Source organism: Rhamphochromis sp. 'chilingali' (assembly GCF_963969265.1).
Source record: "Rhamphochromis sp. 'chilingali' genome assembly, chromosome: 14".
Taxonomy (NCBI): Eukaryota; Metazoa; Chordata; class Actinopteri; order Cichliformes; family Cichlidae; genus Rhamphochromis; species Rhamphochromis sp. 'chilingali'.
Window position 1 is genome coordinate 27975738 of NC_137941.1, and position 18623 is coordinate 27994360.

The 18623-nt window shown below is 40.5% G+C and overlaps 1 protein-coding gene across 12 annotated transcripts in view; it reads left to right on the forward strand.

Moving 5' to 3' along the window:
* The window catches only part of caska (calcium/calmodulin-dependent serine protein kinase a), a 176034-nt gene that overhangs the window by 78706 nt on the left and 78705 nt on the right, over positions 1-18623 (forward strand). For all 12 annotated transcript variants that reach the window (XM_080902399.1, XM_080902400.1, XM_080902392.1 and 9 more), the window contains exons 3-5: positions 2932-3037; positions 7595-7672; positions 7827-7899. In XM_080902399.1, the coding sequence (XP_080758525.1) occupies positions 2932-3037; positions 7595-7672; positions 7827-7899 (257 nt within the window). The remainder of the gene's footprint in view (positions 1-2931; positions 3038-7594; positions 7673-7826; positions 7900-18623) is intronic.

The window sequence follows — 18623 nt, forward strand, 5'->3', positions numbered from 1 at the left end:
TCACTAATTGCCTCATTTAGATTCATGATTAGGCAGAAGGAAAAAGGGGTCATTAGCGAAAAAGCCTAAGGTTGTTCATATTTGCCTCACAGATTTGGAGCTGCGCCTGATTTGAATGGCACTGGGGAGGGGGGTGGGGGGTCCAAAAAATATCTTCAGGCTAATGATGATGAAGGGAAATGAAGCAGGGAGAAGGAGTGTGTGAGATGCTTTTCAGTAGCCACTGTGTCGTTTAATTTTCATGCAAGTCCCCTTTTGTCTGCCGATATGCTGCAGATTCATGTCTACCTTCCATCCTTGCTCCATCCCATCTACATGACAGAACCATTTTCATTTGCAACAGACACAGTGACAGAATATTGATTGTCTGAGCTGTTTTTTCTCCTCCCTGTGCGCATCATTCTTGTCAAAGCTTCCATCAAATATCCAGTTGTCTTTTTTTTTTTTAGCTGTTCTTAATCTCATGAGGAGGAGGGATTTGTATGGTTGTGGGGGTTTGTGGGGGTTTTCTTGTTTTTTGGTTGGCTTCTTTTTGTGTGTGCATTTTCTTTTGTCTGTCATCTCTCCCCAGCGGTTCCTCTAAACAGCCAGCCCGCATTGTTCTTTTCAGCTTCAGTAACCCTCTCCATTAACCCTCCTCTTCATTAGGAACCAATTAAAGTGGTAGATGCTCATTGCCAAGCAGCAGTAAGAGGATGTAAAATAATGGGATAGATACAAACTGCACTGCACTTGAACCAAAGGAGAGCAGAGACTTACCAATTTGCCAATTTCTGGAGTTCAGGCCAAATGCAGCAATGCATTTTCTATGCATTTTACACAAGTTAAGCTACATAACTTCCTCTGGGATTCTGAAACCATGATGTAGACAAGCTCACGTCGAATGCTGAGGCAGAGAGACGGGAAAGGTTCAGTTACTAGATTAATGTAAGACAAACAGCCATACGTGTCACAGAGATATGTGGTTCATAAAAGGCATCTCATCCCTGATAAGAAACGTAGAACAAAGGGGAAAACACATCCTATACATTTCTCTCAAAATGCTGCTAGTGGCATTGCTCTGCATGCCAGCAAGGTGCTGGAGTAACCAGATGAGATGGTGTTCACTTTTCATGGTGAAGCCAAAGCAGGCAGAAGAAAACAATCAACTGGTGACACCATAGCACCTTCACACATATGCTGCAGCTGTCACTTTTATCAGCGTTCAAGATAGAGCCATATGTGAGAATGCACATGTGCACTTCAGTGAGATCATATCATCAATCTTTTAAGCCACATGACAACAGAGCAGCTAAATGTCCGAGCGAGCTAACGGTGACTGGCGTCTCCTGTGCGTTCTGTCCCGACAACAATCCTATACCAAACGGAGTATTTCCTTTTGAAGTTTCTAAGGAGTTTTTTGAACTGGAACATGGATCCAACTCCAACTTCTCTGAGCAAGTACTTGGTGACAGTGGAAAGGAAAACCTCTCTTTTGATTGGCAGAACCGATAGAGGAGGGGCAGCCACCTGCTGCTCACATCAGTTGTAACTACACTGATGCCACCTAAAACTTGGAAATGTTTAATGAGAACAGTCACCACTCTAGTATTATAAAAGTGACAGAAAATAGTAAAATATATCCCGTTTTTTAAGACTAGGTTCTTCTTAAATTAGCGTGGCCAGAGGGCAAAATCTCTTCTACTTAAATGGTACTTCTTAGGTAGTACAGCTACTCCTTTATTTTCCATGAGTCGACACAGAAGATGGATCTGCATGTTTGATTTGACACAGTTTTTACATCTAACACACGCCATCCCATTTATCCAGGCTAGGTGTCGCCACTCAGACAACACCTTCAAACCATTTTTTATTTTATTTTAAAGTTTTAAAAAAATGTATTAATTTTTTTAATTTGTAACCACCAAGACTGCTTCAGAGAATTCTGTCTTCTGTGTTGATGTGTCATCAAAGGAGAGGTGGCAGTGACGGTGGATGTGACGTCAGTTATAAATTGGTTTACAGTCAACTTTGTCACATGGTGCCGTTCGCCAGGCCCCACATGGCAGTTATAATGGAGCCCTCAGTCAAGCTCAGGCACCCACAACAAAATTGACTTCATCAAGAATGTAGGCTGTGCACATTCAGAAACGGGCTTGTCACGGGAGCTAACACCCACGCCTGAAACACGTAATTGTGAGGATAACTGGTGTTAATTGGGAAATGTACATTGCGCATCAGTAGGATGTGCAAAGTCAATAATTGTTGGTCTTTTGTTTTGTCTTTACATATTTAGATATGTAAAGTGTTTAAAGAAAAGTTTCCTATCAGTCACATTGACAGAGAGATCCATGTGTCCATACGCAACGGTCTCTGTTTTTAAAGATCATCATTTGCTGCATGCTTTTGATGTTAGAATCAGCACACCAGCAGAGATCTGGAGTCGTGGGCAGGAAACACAGGCTTCAGAAAGTTTCTGTGCAGCCTGTTGAGGGCAGAAGGTTAGGCTGTATATTACATGTGAAATATGTGATCAAAGAGTTTTTCATTTTTACTTTTTAATGAAAACCAACACCTACTGAGTTGTCACTTTCAGGCCTGTGAAAGGGCAATATGAGACTTGATTTACAAAATGCTTTGATTTTACTTGAGGGTACGCAGCTGACTGGTTGGATGGAATTGCACGCGAGGTGGTGTAATTTTCAAAGGAATCACAGGGTATCAATAAGCTGAATACTGTGTGTCTTGCTCTTGATGCGGGGGGTCTAATTTCCCCCCTCAAGTTGAACCCAGTGTGGCCTTTAGTGAAATAAAAAGAACACCCCTGTCCTAAATGCACAGTTGTCTTCAGCTGCAAAAAGTATTGGCCTAATGTTACACTCTGTATACAACACTGCACCACTTCTGCTCATCTCCAAACTCTCTCTCTCTGTCTGTTCTCTGTGTTTTCAGATCTGAAGAGGGAGGCCAGTATCTGCCACATGCTGAAGCACCCCCACATTGTGGAGCTGCTGGAGACCTACAGCTCAGATGGGATGCTCTACATGGTGTTTGAGTTGTAAGTCCCAGGCTGTGATTCAGCAAACACACACAAAATTCCTCACACCAACACATATGTAGGCTGAAGATAGGTAATGGGGGACGGGTGTCACAGTGGGGCACATCTGTAAGAGAATGCGTAGTGGGGATGGTACAGAGGAAAGAGGACACAGAGCAGAAGGATGACAGTGTGAGGAGGGCGTGGAGAGAAAGTGAACCCTGCAGTGGTTTTATGTAATCAAAGCTGATATGAAAAAGCTTGTTAGATGAGGGGTTTTTTGTGGGGGGGCAGTGTGCAGAGGATGAGTGCAGTCTATATATATATGAGGGGAGGGGGGAGAAAAAAAAGATGAGATTAAGATTTCACACTTGCTGCTACTTCCAGCTTTTCCAAGAGCTGCATCATCCCCTGGAGCTCCTCCCAGCCTGCTCCGTATCTTCATCTTTCTCCTCTTCCAGAACTAATTCCTTTATCATTTAATTCTGTTATCGCTGAGCAGGCGAACGCTCGGGTTTCGTGCGTAGTTCTATCACATGGCTTGGTGCACCGGGAGAAAACTTTCAAGGATATGCAGACGAGCGCCATTTAAAGAGATTTTCATGGTTTTTGGAGCTCATTTGCACACACACACACACACATACACACACTGACACGCTCATGAGACCACAGGCAGATATCGGAGCGCTACGGGCCTTGGAGAGGGGAATGGATATGGGAGTAAATGCAGTGGATAAATGTGGAGGGCCTCGTGCCGCTCTTTTTCTCAGGTCTCACTCCTCACTAATCACAGAGGCTAAAATGTGAACGTGGTGCGTAATAGGAGTGCAGAAAAATATGGATGTGCTGTAGCCAAGTCCTACATCAGAGTCCTGTTTAATTGGCACAGAGACTAAGTGACAATAAAGAATAGGCTTCCAGTAATTGGGAACAGAGCAATTATGAGAGACGGGATCAGCTGTGGCTAAATGGCCTGGCTGCAATTGTGTGCGAGTTGTGTGCATTTGATGATTGTCATTCCATCATCTGTATATGTGTGTGTTTCTTTTTTTAAAACAGCCACCTAAGGAAGACTGAGCCTGTGCGCAAAGGCCTAATTGCCTTAAAGTCTGCTCCCAGCAGCTTAATGATCGCGAGCGCACCGCTTTCCTGTGCATTGAGACGCTGTGGCCGGAGCCTTGTTTCAGCTCGGTTGAGGAGCGGTTGTTTTTAGAGCCGTGCTGTTATTGTGAATCCCTCCAGAGGGCTTTCATGAATGCATCACCATTACAGCAACAGCTCCTCCTCCTGAACACTTGGATCATAGTGGGGAGCTCCATGCAAATGCTATCATCACTGTGAAAAGAACATGATTGCTTATGATTTACAAAACTGAACCTCGCTTTAGCGTGTAGACTATAAAATTAACCGATTTTATGTGACAGTCAGCAAAAATCCTTCATTTCACTCATTCCCATCCAAATTCATTCAAGAGAATGAATGTGCACCAATATGGAGTTTTGCCTGTTTTCTCTATGCATAAGCTGCAGAACAAGTCTAGTCTTGTGATGTCAGAGCACGTGATCTAACCTCTTGTTCAATGGGAAAATCTAAGATGCAATTTATTTATACCAGATTTTGGGAAATCGTTTCAATTATTGGAAATAATTTCCCCGTTCACAAATTTGGTTATAGCAGATTAAAAAAAAAAGTATAACAAATAGCTTAAATATGCTGACCAGTATGTAGCTCAATAAATTAGAATGCAGTGTGGCCAAACCAGGAACTAAATCTAATCTAAACTCTAAATAAATACAAGGCAGTAAAATCAGAGTAAAAATATTAATGTATTTCACAGTTAACTAAGCAGAAACAGAATAAAAATTCACTACACACACCCGTGTAAGAGTCATTACCTCCTCCAAGGATGTATTCACTGTTAGGCTGCTCGACATGACTGAATGTTTTTGGTAGTATTTGTTATTATGTCTGTAAACATGAGAGCTTAAAAATGTTTGAATGAATTCTGATCAAACTTTGTAGGTGTGTAGAGTGGGCTCATGTTAACAATCTATTTGTGTGTGCATTACATCCACTGAGATCTTCAAGGTCAGCTTCATGATTTATTGGTTAAAAATGGTCAAAAAAATATTATAAAAACTATGATTCTTGCAAGTGTGGTGTTGACTTATAGAATATACTGTATAAAGTTTGTCTTTAAACATAGTGTTTTTTCCTAGTTAGTTAGAAACATAATTTAGTGTAATATTAAATAATAATAATAAGTTATTAGTTATTGGCATCCAGTCATTTACAAATCTTTACCTATTATTCATTACCTACTCACAAACGTTTTTCTAAAAGTAAATACTGTTCAGAGTGTGAGCTGCATTGGTGGAAGTTCTTGTTTGATATTTGTTAGAGTTGTTCAATGAGATATGAAAGATATTCAGAAGCCTTGAATCAGTTTGTTAGAGAACGTGCTGACTGTCCACTGAGTGGTGTAGAAGGCTGTCAGGACTATCCGTGATGGATATCAGTTTGTTCAGTGTCCTCCTCTACATCTCTGCTCTGATGCAGACTCAGCAGACTGCAGCAAAGTGTACGCAGCAGTTTGATGGAAAATCTCTAACATTTTCAAGAATCTTGACTTCTTTAGGAAATCGAGATGGCTCGTCGCCTTCTTCTGTACAGTCTCTGTGTTAGTCTTCCAGTACAGTGTGTTGATGTGCTGTCCCAGGATAGACGCAGGCTGTTGTGGGACAGCTGATCACCATCTCTCTGGTAGTTTTTACATTTAGAAGTATTTCTGCTACACCACGCCACCAGTAATGCTCTATATCCTTCAATTATACGTCTAGCAAGTTGTTGTTTTTCCTAAGTATTTGACAATCATAAGTTTTCTTATTTTCTTATTGTTGCTTGAAGCTTATCAACGTCATCATCCAGTCACTGATCCAAACTACCTGAGGCCCAACACTGACTGCGTAGAATTTGCTCATTAGGTACAGTCACCAGAGACTGTCTGCTGATGCAGACATGGACAGACTGCTCGTCATTCCTCTTATACTTTCTAGTGCAGTCTCTCCATGGAGAAGACAAAGAAAAGAAAACTGGCAGGCACAAAGTCTCCTCAGAGCCTCGTGCTTACCATTTGAAGATGAAATTTAAGTCACTTGTGGAGCGTAGCACTCACTAACATGGAATCCATGACACGCCTTGAATTCTTAGTCTATATGGCTATGGGTTTAACTGATAGGGCAGCTCAACATGGCTTAGGTGGAGCTGAAATCCCTTATTGGGACAGGAGATTCAATCCAGAGGCTCCTGAAAATACAATTGAGTTATTTATTACAAAGCGGTTTGTGAATATTTGCAGTGGAGCCTCTTTATATTATATTATTTAATTTTTATTTATTCATTTATTAAAGAAGTATGTCTTGTTCAATGTTACAAAAATCCCTGACATCAAGTAGAATTCTAATATTTGGATAAACACTTACAAACATTCAGAAAAGTCGAGTACTACAAACAGAAGACGTTCTACACAGGAAAAAGTAGGTGAAAATACAGCAAAAACGTAGACTGTATTCAAAAGATGGACATAGCCACCACAGCATCATTCAACGGTCATTTTAAACCGTCAAGTTTAAAGTTTATATGAATCAGATGTACTAAGTGTACGATGTGTCTGACTGAGAAACTCACAGCATGCTCATACGTTTGCAACCTGTCAGTCAAAAAGTAGCCAGGCGACAAATCACGACCTGCTTCACTTTCGTTTTAGTTTAAATAGGACATCGAGTGATAGATACGATTTAAAACTGGTGAATGAGACCATAAACAAATCAGGAAAGTCTTCACCGAGATCACAGGTCCGATTGTATAGCTGACTACATATTATCTTTTATATACTGTCTGTACTTGCTTTGATGTTCTTGGTGGGGTACTCTGACCTGCTGAGCTAACCTTTTTTCATGAGATAAGATCGGCTTCATTTATCTCCGTATTTATCTGTTTATAGTAATATTTTATGGGTCTTTTACTGTATTTAAATATTCCCTCAGGGTTTCAAATAAGGTTTAGGTAAAATGTTTTTGTATATTTTATTAATCCCCTGTAGGAAATTACTCTCTGCATTTAACCCATTCACTCAGTGAAGCAGAGTATAGGGACGGTACCTTGCTCAGGGGTACCTCAGGATTTGAACCCCTGATCTTCCTACTGAGCTATCTCCTCCCCCAATAATGGTGCTATGAAATACACTTTTCTACTTCCTAACTCTTAATAGTTTCAGAAGAGAATGCTGAAGCATAGCAGAGGCTTACAGAAATATTACCAGCATCATAGCAGCTTTTTTTGTGCTACATGTAGGCGAGCTGGTCCAGCTGTGCCTACCTCAACTCGCAGACGCTAAACACAATTACTGCTACTGACCTGTTTCTCCCATTTCACCTTCACAGCCAATCACAAAGAAGCGCAGCACTTGAAGTTTTAATAAGAATAGCCTTTCCTTCTTACTTGTATTTGTGGCCTGACCTTCATGCTAGTCTGACCCTCTCTCACCGTGAGTCTCTTTCTAATTTCTGTGTGTGTTAGTATGGATGGAGCGGACCTGTGTTTTGAGATCGTGAAGAGGGCAGACGCTGGCTTTGTCTACAGTGAAGCCGTGGCCAGGTGAGATTTTATGGCTTTGATTTACTTCCCTGAAAGGCTTCCTGATGCTTTTTTAAAATTATTTGAATCAATATTTGCAACCATGATTTACACAAACACATAACTCTGATGTAACAATGACCTTGCACTTTCTCCCCCCCCCCCCCCCGCTTAGTCACTACATGAGACAGATCCTCGAGGCGCTACGCTACTGCCACGACAACAATGTCATCCACCGAGATGTCAAGGTATTTTTCATCTGCTTAGGTGTCCAACTACGAAGTGCAGCAGCCCACATTTGAAAGTTCAGTTGTTTCTGTTGTCACGTGTGTTTAAATGCAGTTTATGTTATTACATTTTCCTGCATTTTGGTGATGCATACTAAGTGATTAGACTTTTATCTAGTTTTGTCCAGTTTTGCTGTTTGCTAAATTAGAATTGTTGTGGCTCTGGATTGGCTTGTCTTAAATTTCCAATCCAGCTTAAATGGCCTGTATTTGTATAGTGCTTTACTTAGTCCCTAAGGACCCCAAAGCACTTTACACTACATTCAGTCATCCACCCATTCACATACTGGTGATGGCAGCTACATTGTAGCCACAGCTGCCTGGGGCGCACTGACAGAGGCGAGGTTGCCAGACACTGGCGCCACTGGGCCCTCTGAACACCACCAGTAAACAACAAGTGAAGTGAACGGGTGAAGTTTCTTGCCCAAGGACACAACGACCGAACCGGCAACCTTCCGATTACAAGACGAACTGCCAACTCTTGAGCCACGATTGCCCCGCTAAATACTTTTTGGATTGTTGGCCACGCAAAACAATTGGGTAGGTTGGGTGGTTGTACAGTTGACAAAATTCTTGACCTCCCCAAGTTTATTGAATCCTTGCAGCGCGGAGGCAAAAGCAAACATTTTCTATAAATGGGAATGGTGCAACATCAACTGTTAAACGTGTGACCGATTTATTTTTTTTGCCCATAAGTAAGTTTGCTAATAATGTTGGTTGAAGCTAAGAGAAGCAGTCAACGGAAAAAATAATAGCGCTGCTTTAAAACATTTTATTTAAATTTAAAAAACCCACAATGGTGGCGAGGGAAACAAAGAGTAACTGGCTTCTTTTTCACAGGCCGTTTCAGTGTTTATCTGTCTCACACACTCGACCAAACAACAAATACAAAATTAAACAAAAAGGTAAAAATCAAAATGTCTCTTCCAGCAAACATAAAATAAAAAAAAATCTCTGACGTAAAGTTAAGTCTTTTGTGCGCATCTCAAATAAATAAATGAATAATCCAAAAAGTAGCTATATTAATACTGAAACAAACAAGAAAAGAAGGTAAAATATTCCCTCCAAACAAAACGTATAAATTCTAAATGTGCAAATCAGTTTATATCGCCTGTCGTCATTTACTGGACTGACAAATGCCAGTTGGAAAATTTTTAAATATCGCCCAACCTTAATCCTCCTACAGTGTTGGTCAGGTTGTGTACGTGAAACACATACACAGTAACTACATGGTGGGTCTTCACCCAATTTTTGCTTAAGGTCACATTTGTTGTTTTACTGGCTCTTTTTGTACGTTCACATATATTCAACCTTTTGGTGACCGTATTTACTACTCACCACGTAGTTTTTATACTTCTGAGTGAAAACACTTTCGACTGGTGGTGAATGACATTAGTTTCGTCCTGGATTTGACTGTTTGTCACCCATGTCAACTTCTCAATACACTTTCATTTTCACAATGACAAGCAAAGTTTCGCATTCTTTTTTGTACTTCACACTAGGGCTGGGCGATATGACCCAAAATTCATATCTCGATATTTTTTAGCTGGATGGCGATATAAGATATATATCTCGATTTTTTTTTTTAAAGCCATAAGTTAAGAACAAAAAGAGAGTTCTTAGTCACACTGTGTCCCAGATGTCACACGGGCACTTTTATTTATATACAGCATAGATGTACATGAAGAAATTACTCAAAAATAAATTATCAGCATTTATTAAATAATCATGGTCCATAAATAAAAGAAAACAATGTTGTTTTTGTGCATAACAAAAAGCTCACAATTGTGCAGTCAAAATGTAAACTAATAGACGCTGAGCATAATAACAAAGAGACAGATTTCACAGCTGCACCACGTCTCTGAACAGGTGCCATTTGTGGTCCTTATACACACACTGTACGTATCACTCCGCGAGGCTCCTCCTCTGTAGCCGTAATTCTCCGACAATCCATCAAGCGGTGCAGCTCCGTAGCTTAGCAAAGTCATATTAAAACATTTTTTGACAGATTGCTGAGCGCTGTGTACCACATAAAATCGGTTCGCGGTCAGTAAGCACAACCAGAATTCATACATAAGGCGCATTGTCGATTTTTGAGAAAATGAAAGGGTTTTAGGCCGTGCAGCCCCTCCTGGCTGCATGTCGTTAGCGCGGTTAGCTCGCTAACACGTTGACGCCGTCCAGCCCCACGCACGGTAACTCGCTAACGGAGATTTTCCGCTTTCATCTTGTCATTGCCTGCAGGTGAAGCTATGGGGGAGGGGGAGTTGTGTTCAGTGAAGGAGAGGCGAGGCCGAGTAACGTTGCGTAGAGACAAAAGTGGACGAAAGAGGCAAACCTGCGGCTCCACAAGTATAATCATAACGTAACATAGACTATATCGATATAAACGATATTGTCACATCTTATATCTCGTATGAAAATATATCGATATTTTTAAAAAAACTCGATATATTGCCCAGCCCTACTTCACACAGTTCATTAACCTGTAAGTCGTGGTGGGTCATAATCTGGGTCAGCCGCAGCATTATTGGCATTCTGGTTAAGTATGCTGTTTTGACAGCGTTTGGCTAGCTGCTTGTTTCCTACTACCTATCAACAAGCTCTGTAACCATTTCAGACCGGACGAGCCATTTGCTCGAGTTTTGAAAGCTAAGAGACACGCTTTATCCTGTCTTCCTTTGTTCTCTCCAACCAGTTGCGGCAGATGGCCACTCCTGACCTGGTCCTGCTGGAGATTTCTTCCTGTTAAAAAAAAGGGTTTTTCTTCCCCACTGTCACCAAACGTTTGCTCATAAGCGGTCATATAATTGTTGGGGTTTTCTCTGTTATTATATATTATTGTAGGGTCTTTACCTTACAATGTAAAGGGCCTTGAGGTGACGCTTGATGTGATTTGGCGCTATATTAATAAAATGGAATTGACTTAAATGTTTGTCCATTTTTGCTCAGTAAAGGAGTTCAGAAGCTTAATGACACAAGTTCTCCTTTTTCAGGTTTTTCATTTCGTAATGCACCAAAATTTAAATGGATCTGAATGTGCAGGCGGCCACTTTAGAATCTCTTCTATGACAGAGCCATGTTGTTGGGGTTCATGCAGAATGTGGTTTGGCATTGTCTGGCTAAAATAATTAATGTCTCGCCTGAAAGGTGTTTGGGTGGGAACATATAGGTCTGCAAAACCTACGTATACCATTCAGAAGTAAATTCACCTTCCCCTGGTACATTCGCAGATGCTGGTGTAAGCCCACAGAGAACAGCTATGATTTCTAAAAGGAATCTTTAAAAAAAAATGTATTGGTTATCGTCACGGACAGTTTTTCACTTTGCTTAGTTATCTTAAATAAACTCAGGCCCACAGAAGATGTGTTTCTGGCTCTGATTTATCCAGTCTACTTTTACCTTGCAGTCATGGATGCATTAAGTGACGTTCAATGACGGTGAGTTTTTGAGCACATGGTGTAATTTTAAGGTTGGAATTGTTTTCGGTCAATGCTATAGGCCACAGTCGATCAAGTGTTTCACAGCCTTCATTACAGAGTTTGGGTTTTCTTAATATTTCATTGATGTTATATACCGGAGATGATGAAATCCTCAAGTTTTTTTGTTTGTTTGTTTGCGTTGATGAACCGATTGTGAGATTTTCCACTATTTGTTTTATCAGTAGTGCACAAGCAGTCGTACCCCTCTCCCAGTGAATGCTGGTATCAAATTGGAAATAAGGAAACATTTTTCACGTTTTAAACGTTTGATACGTTGTCCTTGTATTGCTTTCAAGTACATTTTGGGTTGTTATATTTTCCAAAGCATCCCAGTTTTTTGGGGATGGGGTTGCACCAGTTTACCACAGTGCACTTCCACTATTATTCCCCCCCCACATTCGAATCATTGGGGCAGTTCAACAGTGTAGAGCTGTTAAATATGAAGCAACAACAGGAGTAAAGGTTTGATTTGTATTAGCCAGTCACTTGACACAGTTTCCAATATGTTTTAAATCGAAAAAATTAAAGTTCAGTTAGAACTAATGTTTGAAAAACCGTAGTCCTTGAGTACATATTTAGGGTTGAAAGAATTTGAGTAACAAATGGACATGTTTTTCACTGCAGAAGACACAGAGGGGAGGAGATTGGTTGGCTGTTGTTGGCTCTGGTACCAAGCAGGTCCACAGCAGTACAGCTCTTCTGCGTGAGGCTGTAATGGAAAAGAATGTCAGCAGGGCTTCTCTCGAAACACTGCGGCTAAAGCTGACATAACAAGCTATGAAGGGAAACTCTGTGGATCATTTGTGCTGCTGCTTTTTTCGCTCACGTCAGACTATGTAGAACTGGTCTGACATGAGTGATGAATGAGTGAGGAATGTGTGATCGAAAGTAGATCAGTGTATCATTCTGCTTATGATGCCTTTTGCATCTAAAGTAGTCTTCTGTACTCTCTCAGTTCCCTGTCGTTGTGTGGAAATGAGAAACAATAGAGTTGCTAGTGGGTGTGGTTGGACCAGTGTCACACTGATTCAGTGACTCTTAATGTGCTTAAGCAGAGAAAGCTAATGCTATTACTGTTTCAATTAGTTACATGAGGGTTGAGTTATTCTGTAACATGTCCCGACATGCAGTGACCAGTATGCCCCTTTGGCTGCACTCTCTGACACACTCCCTATCGTAAAGAGGCTCTTACTGCTGGCCGTGGGGGTCATACTTTTAACATCACTCTGGGTTGTTTACTGCTAGCTTTGCGTTAGCTGTCTGTGCAGTTGCTTGCAACAGGCTGATGTATTATCAGCAGTTGTTTCTGGCCTGGACATAGTCTGCACTTACTGTCGCATTCTCAGTTTTTCATTGCTTCACTATTTTCCTCCTCCCTGAACACAAACTGAAATCAGCTGACTACGTTACATGTGCACAGCGTGGAAAAGGCATGCATGATTTTTTTTCTCTCTCTCTCCCACTTATTGTGCAGATAACTGAGGAACCTTGTAGCACAAGTAATGACACAACTGTAACTATACTGTGACTACAGTAAGGGAAACTGATCATGTGCTTTAGATGTCATCACGCTGCTAGATGAGGACAAATCAGCATCAAGGCTCCTCCACCGGGATCACAGTCAGACTTGGTGTGGGATATAAAACGCTTTAATCAGATGTCATGTATACAAAGTGAAGCAACTCGTAGTGCTGAGTGTTCCTAACGAAGCTCTGGCTCCAGCCTGCTGTGTGATACATGGCAGTAAACAGTGGACTGGCAGCTCCTCTATAGTTTGTGCAGTGGTAAATCTAGATGTCGTGATATGAGAATTCTTCATGCTACTGCCGTGCGATTGATATGTAATACCTTCTCTTACGTTTCCCGTCAGTATCTCTCTAACACCGTCTGCAGCTATTTGATTATGTGCGTTCCTGTGTGAAAAGGTCAATGTAATCGCTTGCGTCAGTGTGTCAGTTGTTTGATTGCACGTCAGTCTTTGGTATTTGTGTGTGCTGCAAGCAGTAAGTAGCTATTGTGTCAGCCAGCTTTTATGACAAGTAGAGCTAGCTTAGGGAAAAAAGAAAAGAAAAACTGTTTTGCATTCACATACCCTGCTTCACATTTTTCTTTAGTGTAAAAGCACTAAAATCCCCTCTGCAGTTAGTGAGGTTAATGCTTTTACGAGATATTCACAGAGCTTAATTAGAACACTTTAATATAAGTACTTTACTGAGTTGGACAAGGCCCATATGCATATTTTGTCACAGTCAGCTCCCAGCTGTTGTATTACTATCTCTCTCTTCAGCATTGTGCCTTGGTATTAGTCATCATAGTCTATATAGTCATATCTCTGTCTTCACTCTGCGGCGCCCCTACATGGATCCCTGCTGAATCACCGGCTTAGTCTTATTGTCTTGATGTGAGCGATACCAGCCTGTGAGTTTGGAGGGGCATAACGAGATGATAAAGCTGCCTGTTTGCAGTGATAGTATGTGTTTCAGTGCCATTCACTGAATTACAGCCTTTTTTATATACTGTCCACACATTTCAGCAATTTAGAACAGAGTGAAATCATTGCCTAAAAACTGTATTTTATAATGCTAAATAGAGTGGTTACTACTACTACTACTACTCTACCTGAGCACTTTATACAATATCCCTTATTCAGCCATTCACACCAACATAAGTACATAGTACTTTCTGTCTAACATCCACACCCATCCAGTGCATAGGAGAGCAACTTGGGGTTAGCATATTTGGCATGGAATCAAACCACCAACCTTCCAGTTGAGCTACAACTACCCCCCTACTACTTTTACGTCCTTCTCTGTGATCTGGTTGTATTTGTGACAGAGTAGTTATATATTCTACTGACTGTTTTATTTCTGGAGTTCAATGAACCCCATTATTATCCAAAATCCTGTCAAAGTCCTTTTCATTTTATATTTACATTATTACTCATCGACATCATTGAGCATTTAATCTGAGGAGCATAAAAATGGTTGCTCAGATCCTGCCATGATGTTTCAGATGTCAGAGTTAGCTTTTAATTTCACTTTTGTCGTTGTTGTTGATAATTTTCCATCTGATGTGCAGCATCTTAAAAAGTTTTAATTACTGCACTTCATTTCTGTGGTAAAAACTTGGTTAAATACCATGTTGGTATGTGTATCGCAGCCTCTGTGTCAACAAGTTTTCTCGTATGGAGAGTACAGAGTAGGTGTTACCGACACTGTGCTGGTGAGCAGCATGTTTGTCTGCGGACGCATTTAAATTCAAGGCTTGTTGTTTTTTGGCCTTGTATAATGTGTATATCTGTATAACGCTGTTTAAATGTAACACAGTGACCCAGACCGCTCAAACTGAAACAACAAATGGAACTCACTTCCTCCTGCTTGTTGTTTCACCTATTTGTAGTCTCATGTAAAATGTCTCACAGTAAAGGCGGAGAATTTCCTGGAACTGAAAGATAAGTTGAGAGTTCAGGTATATATTAAACATGCATGCTGCTGTAGTTTAACAGTTTACAAATAAAGCTTAACAATCAAATCCACGTCAATACTAACCAGTCAGATAAAAGTCATTGATCACATTGGTCCTTTATTTTTATTTAAGAGTGTTAAATGTTACCTCCAGCTTGTCATTTGTCAGGATTTACCACTTTTTTGTCTCATAGTTTGTTTTGGTATTAATGTGTGAATAACAAAACTGTATGTCTCAAAACCAACACGAGGAGGTCGCAGCCACCACAGACATCTGATTAAAATAGACAAGTCTAGCTCATCACTCTAAAATGGCTCCATCTATTTAACTGCAGGATGTTGACTTGTAATCAGCTGCATCAGCACAGACTTGCTATGATCAAGTTATCAAAACAGAAACAAATTAACTGCAGTTACTAGTGATCAATAAACTTGGTGATTTTACTGAGTTGTAGTTGACTTTTAAATGTGACACATGAATTACAAATAACTAGTTTGTTATGTGATGCAGTAACTATGGGATGGTTGATGACTGAGTTACAGCCCCTTTAAGATTCAAATTTCCCAGCTGTAATGTCTCGTTTTTGCCTTCGACTGTGATGAGGTCAGACTGGAGCTTTTTCTCAAGTTTGACAGATTGTTTTTTCTTTTTTTAATGAATTGATGCAGTTGTTGTCACCAGTGCCTCCGAGCTAAAAAACAACAACAAAAAACTAAAAATACACGCATGTAATGTTATTTAATTGCATTAATTATCTTTACTTTCATGTGACTAATGAGTTTAGTTCTCTAGAAATCTGCCTCTGATACACAAATTTGAGCAGACATGCTTTCAGTGAGAACAGCCTCACAGCTGCTACTCCAAACAGTAATTCTGATCACAATTTAATGCATTTAATGGGAAGCCTGTGAACTGTAGCTCTGAACAAAACCTGGTTTACATGCTTCCTAAATAGTCACTTGTTGGGTTAAATGCTGGTATTTGTATAGACAACCAGAAAATGTTCACCTATACATGAAAAAGTCAATTTTCTCCAGTCGTGTTGCTGCATTACATAATAGACATAAAAATAAACATCCTCTACTACGAGAGCTTAAAATGAGCACTGCTGTGATGATGTGTGGCGTTTCACGTGGCGTTCCTAATGTCAGCTTCACTTTGCTTTAGGCAGCTGTTGCCAGGTTGTCAGCTAGTTCCCCTGCACTAAAACTATATTTAGTCATCGCTGTTTTAAATGGAACATCTGTTAATATTTGAATCTAAAATTAGCCAGATTATTAATCCCTGGATTGAAAGAGCAAAACCCGTGGACTAAACTAGTCAAGTCATTATTGTGGAACAGACAAAGCAAAAATCAGTTTGTCTTTATAAAGTTTTATTTGTCAGATTTCAAAACGGATGCATTTCAGATTTTGAAATACTTTGATTACACAATACTAAAGCTAGCACAATATCACACTATACATATAGAGGGGGAACATTAATGGAAAATTAATTTCCTCTCCCCTCAGTTGCCCTTCACAACTGCAATTACAACAGACTTAATGTGCTTTAGAGTTGATTACTCTGCAGCAAAAAGGAGCCATCATTCAAGCCCAGCTGTGCAGCACCAACATTTTTTCACAGATTTAGGAAGACAGCAGTTGTACAGGATAACTTTGAGATGGCTTCAGGACGTGCATCGTGTTGTAAAATCATCCCCCAGATATGGTCGCGCGTCTTGTTGTAACCTTGCTGATCTCTTCCACCAATTCGGAGACGGGGGTCTTCCTGCCAAGTAGACGGCAGGCATGATGTGTGCTGGACAGACTCGGTGAAATCTTCTTCAATTTTAAGTTCAGTGTCCTGCACAATGTTTTAAATTTCAGTCGATTTCAGATTTAGTTTCATTACACAACAGTAAAACAAAAACAATATCACACTGTATATAGAAGGGGAACATTGTACATCTAAATAGGAACTGGTGGAAACTAATTTTCCACTCTGCTCTCAGTTGTCCTTCGCAACTGCAATTACAACAAGCTTGATGTGCTTTAAAGCTGACGGCTCTGCAGCAGCAGTGGGGTTTAGATCCATCTCCTCAAAGAAGCCCTCGTCAAGGCCCAGCCGTGCAGCAGCAACTTGGTTGGGTTTCTGAGAGCGGCGTTTGTCCAGGATTTCATGTAAGATGGTTTTAGGACATGCATCATGCTGTGAAATCATCCCCCAGATGTGAAGTTTGATGACACGTCCCGGCTGTGGTCGATCGTCTTGCTGTGGAACTTCTGTGCTATCATCCCAAATCTCCCCAGACTCGATCCTCTGGAGAACTCGTTGTAATCTTGGGTCATTGTTGATCTCTTCCGTCATTTGGGAGAAGGGAGTTTTTCTCCCAAGGAGTCGTCGAGCGTGGCGTACACTGGAGAGGCTCAGTGAAACTCCCAGATCTTCCTCAATTTTTAGCTGAATGTCTTGCGCAGTCATCTTGTCATTGCTTTTTGTTATCTCATCAATGGCAGCCAAGATATTGCTGTAAAATATTAATAAGAAACAAGAAAACATTAGACAAACAGAAAAGCAAAAGTTATTTTCTGCAGGCTACCATTCAGTAATTCAGTCCTTTGATTACTTACCGACTTTCGCGGCAGGGTTGTCTCTCCTTGTAGTGAACCCTTGCAGTCCTCACTGAAACTTTAATGCCCAGGCTGGCGAGATATTGCTTGAAATCGTGTACTTGTCTCATTGCCCTCATGAGATGAGTCTCCTGGGATTCCTCCTTGCTGATTTGTGCCATGTCTGCTGTAGTACAGTATGTTGCGATCGGCAGCTTGGTAAATAACAGGAGCTTATCTGCTCTCATTTATATAGTTCAACTGGGTGGGTTCCAGTAAACTTCTGAAATACCCCATACTTGACCTAACCAATAGGAGTTCATTTACAATCTCTGTTCAGCAGAAAAGTAGTCAATCATGTAGTGTGTAAATTGTGGTCCTTAACGTGGATGACAAGGGGAGGTGTTAAAATGGCACGCCCACCAGGTGCAGGCAGAAAGGCACTGAAATGTTAATGATGTCTGGCTTGTTTTAACTGCCAGACAAAGAGCTCAAAAAGCCCCAATCAACTTCAATCAACGACTGACCCTTGACTAGGCATCACTGTCGTTGATGATCCGATATGTATGTGAAAGAAACTGCTGTAACTGACAGAAGCTGCAGTTTCAATGGGTCCCAGGAGCAACAGCAGTGTCTATACACAGTGAGCCAACAGCTAATGGTCACATGATTACTAACGATACTTATACAGAAATCTTACATGTGAACTAAAATACATGGGCTTGTTTGGTACCAAAAAAAAACCTGCCCGACGAGGCATTGATGGACATGTTTATTCAGACTCTGGATGTCAATAAGACTGCAACTGCTTTCAAAACATTATTCATGTGTTTTATTGTAATATTTTTACTGATTTTCTTAAATCTTTGAATCTGACATGTGCCCTCTGACACGATAATTAATAAATTAATAATTAATAAAAAATTAACACTAAATCTAATAAAACTAAACTGAAACAAGAAAGCTCACTCTGGACACTAACTGAAGCTAAACTGAATTTACAGTTAAAAGTCAAAAATGAAATAAAAATAAAAACGAATTATAAAATATTAAACTATAATAACTCTTGAAACTCTTGACACTTGAAACCAAGGACCAGCTGGACATCTAAAGTTGAGCCCTGCAACGAAGCAGTCCAAAATCCATA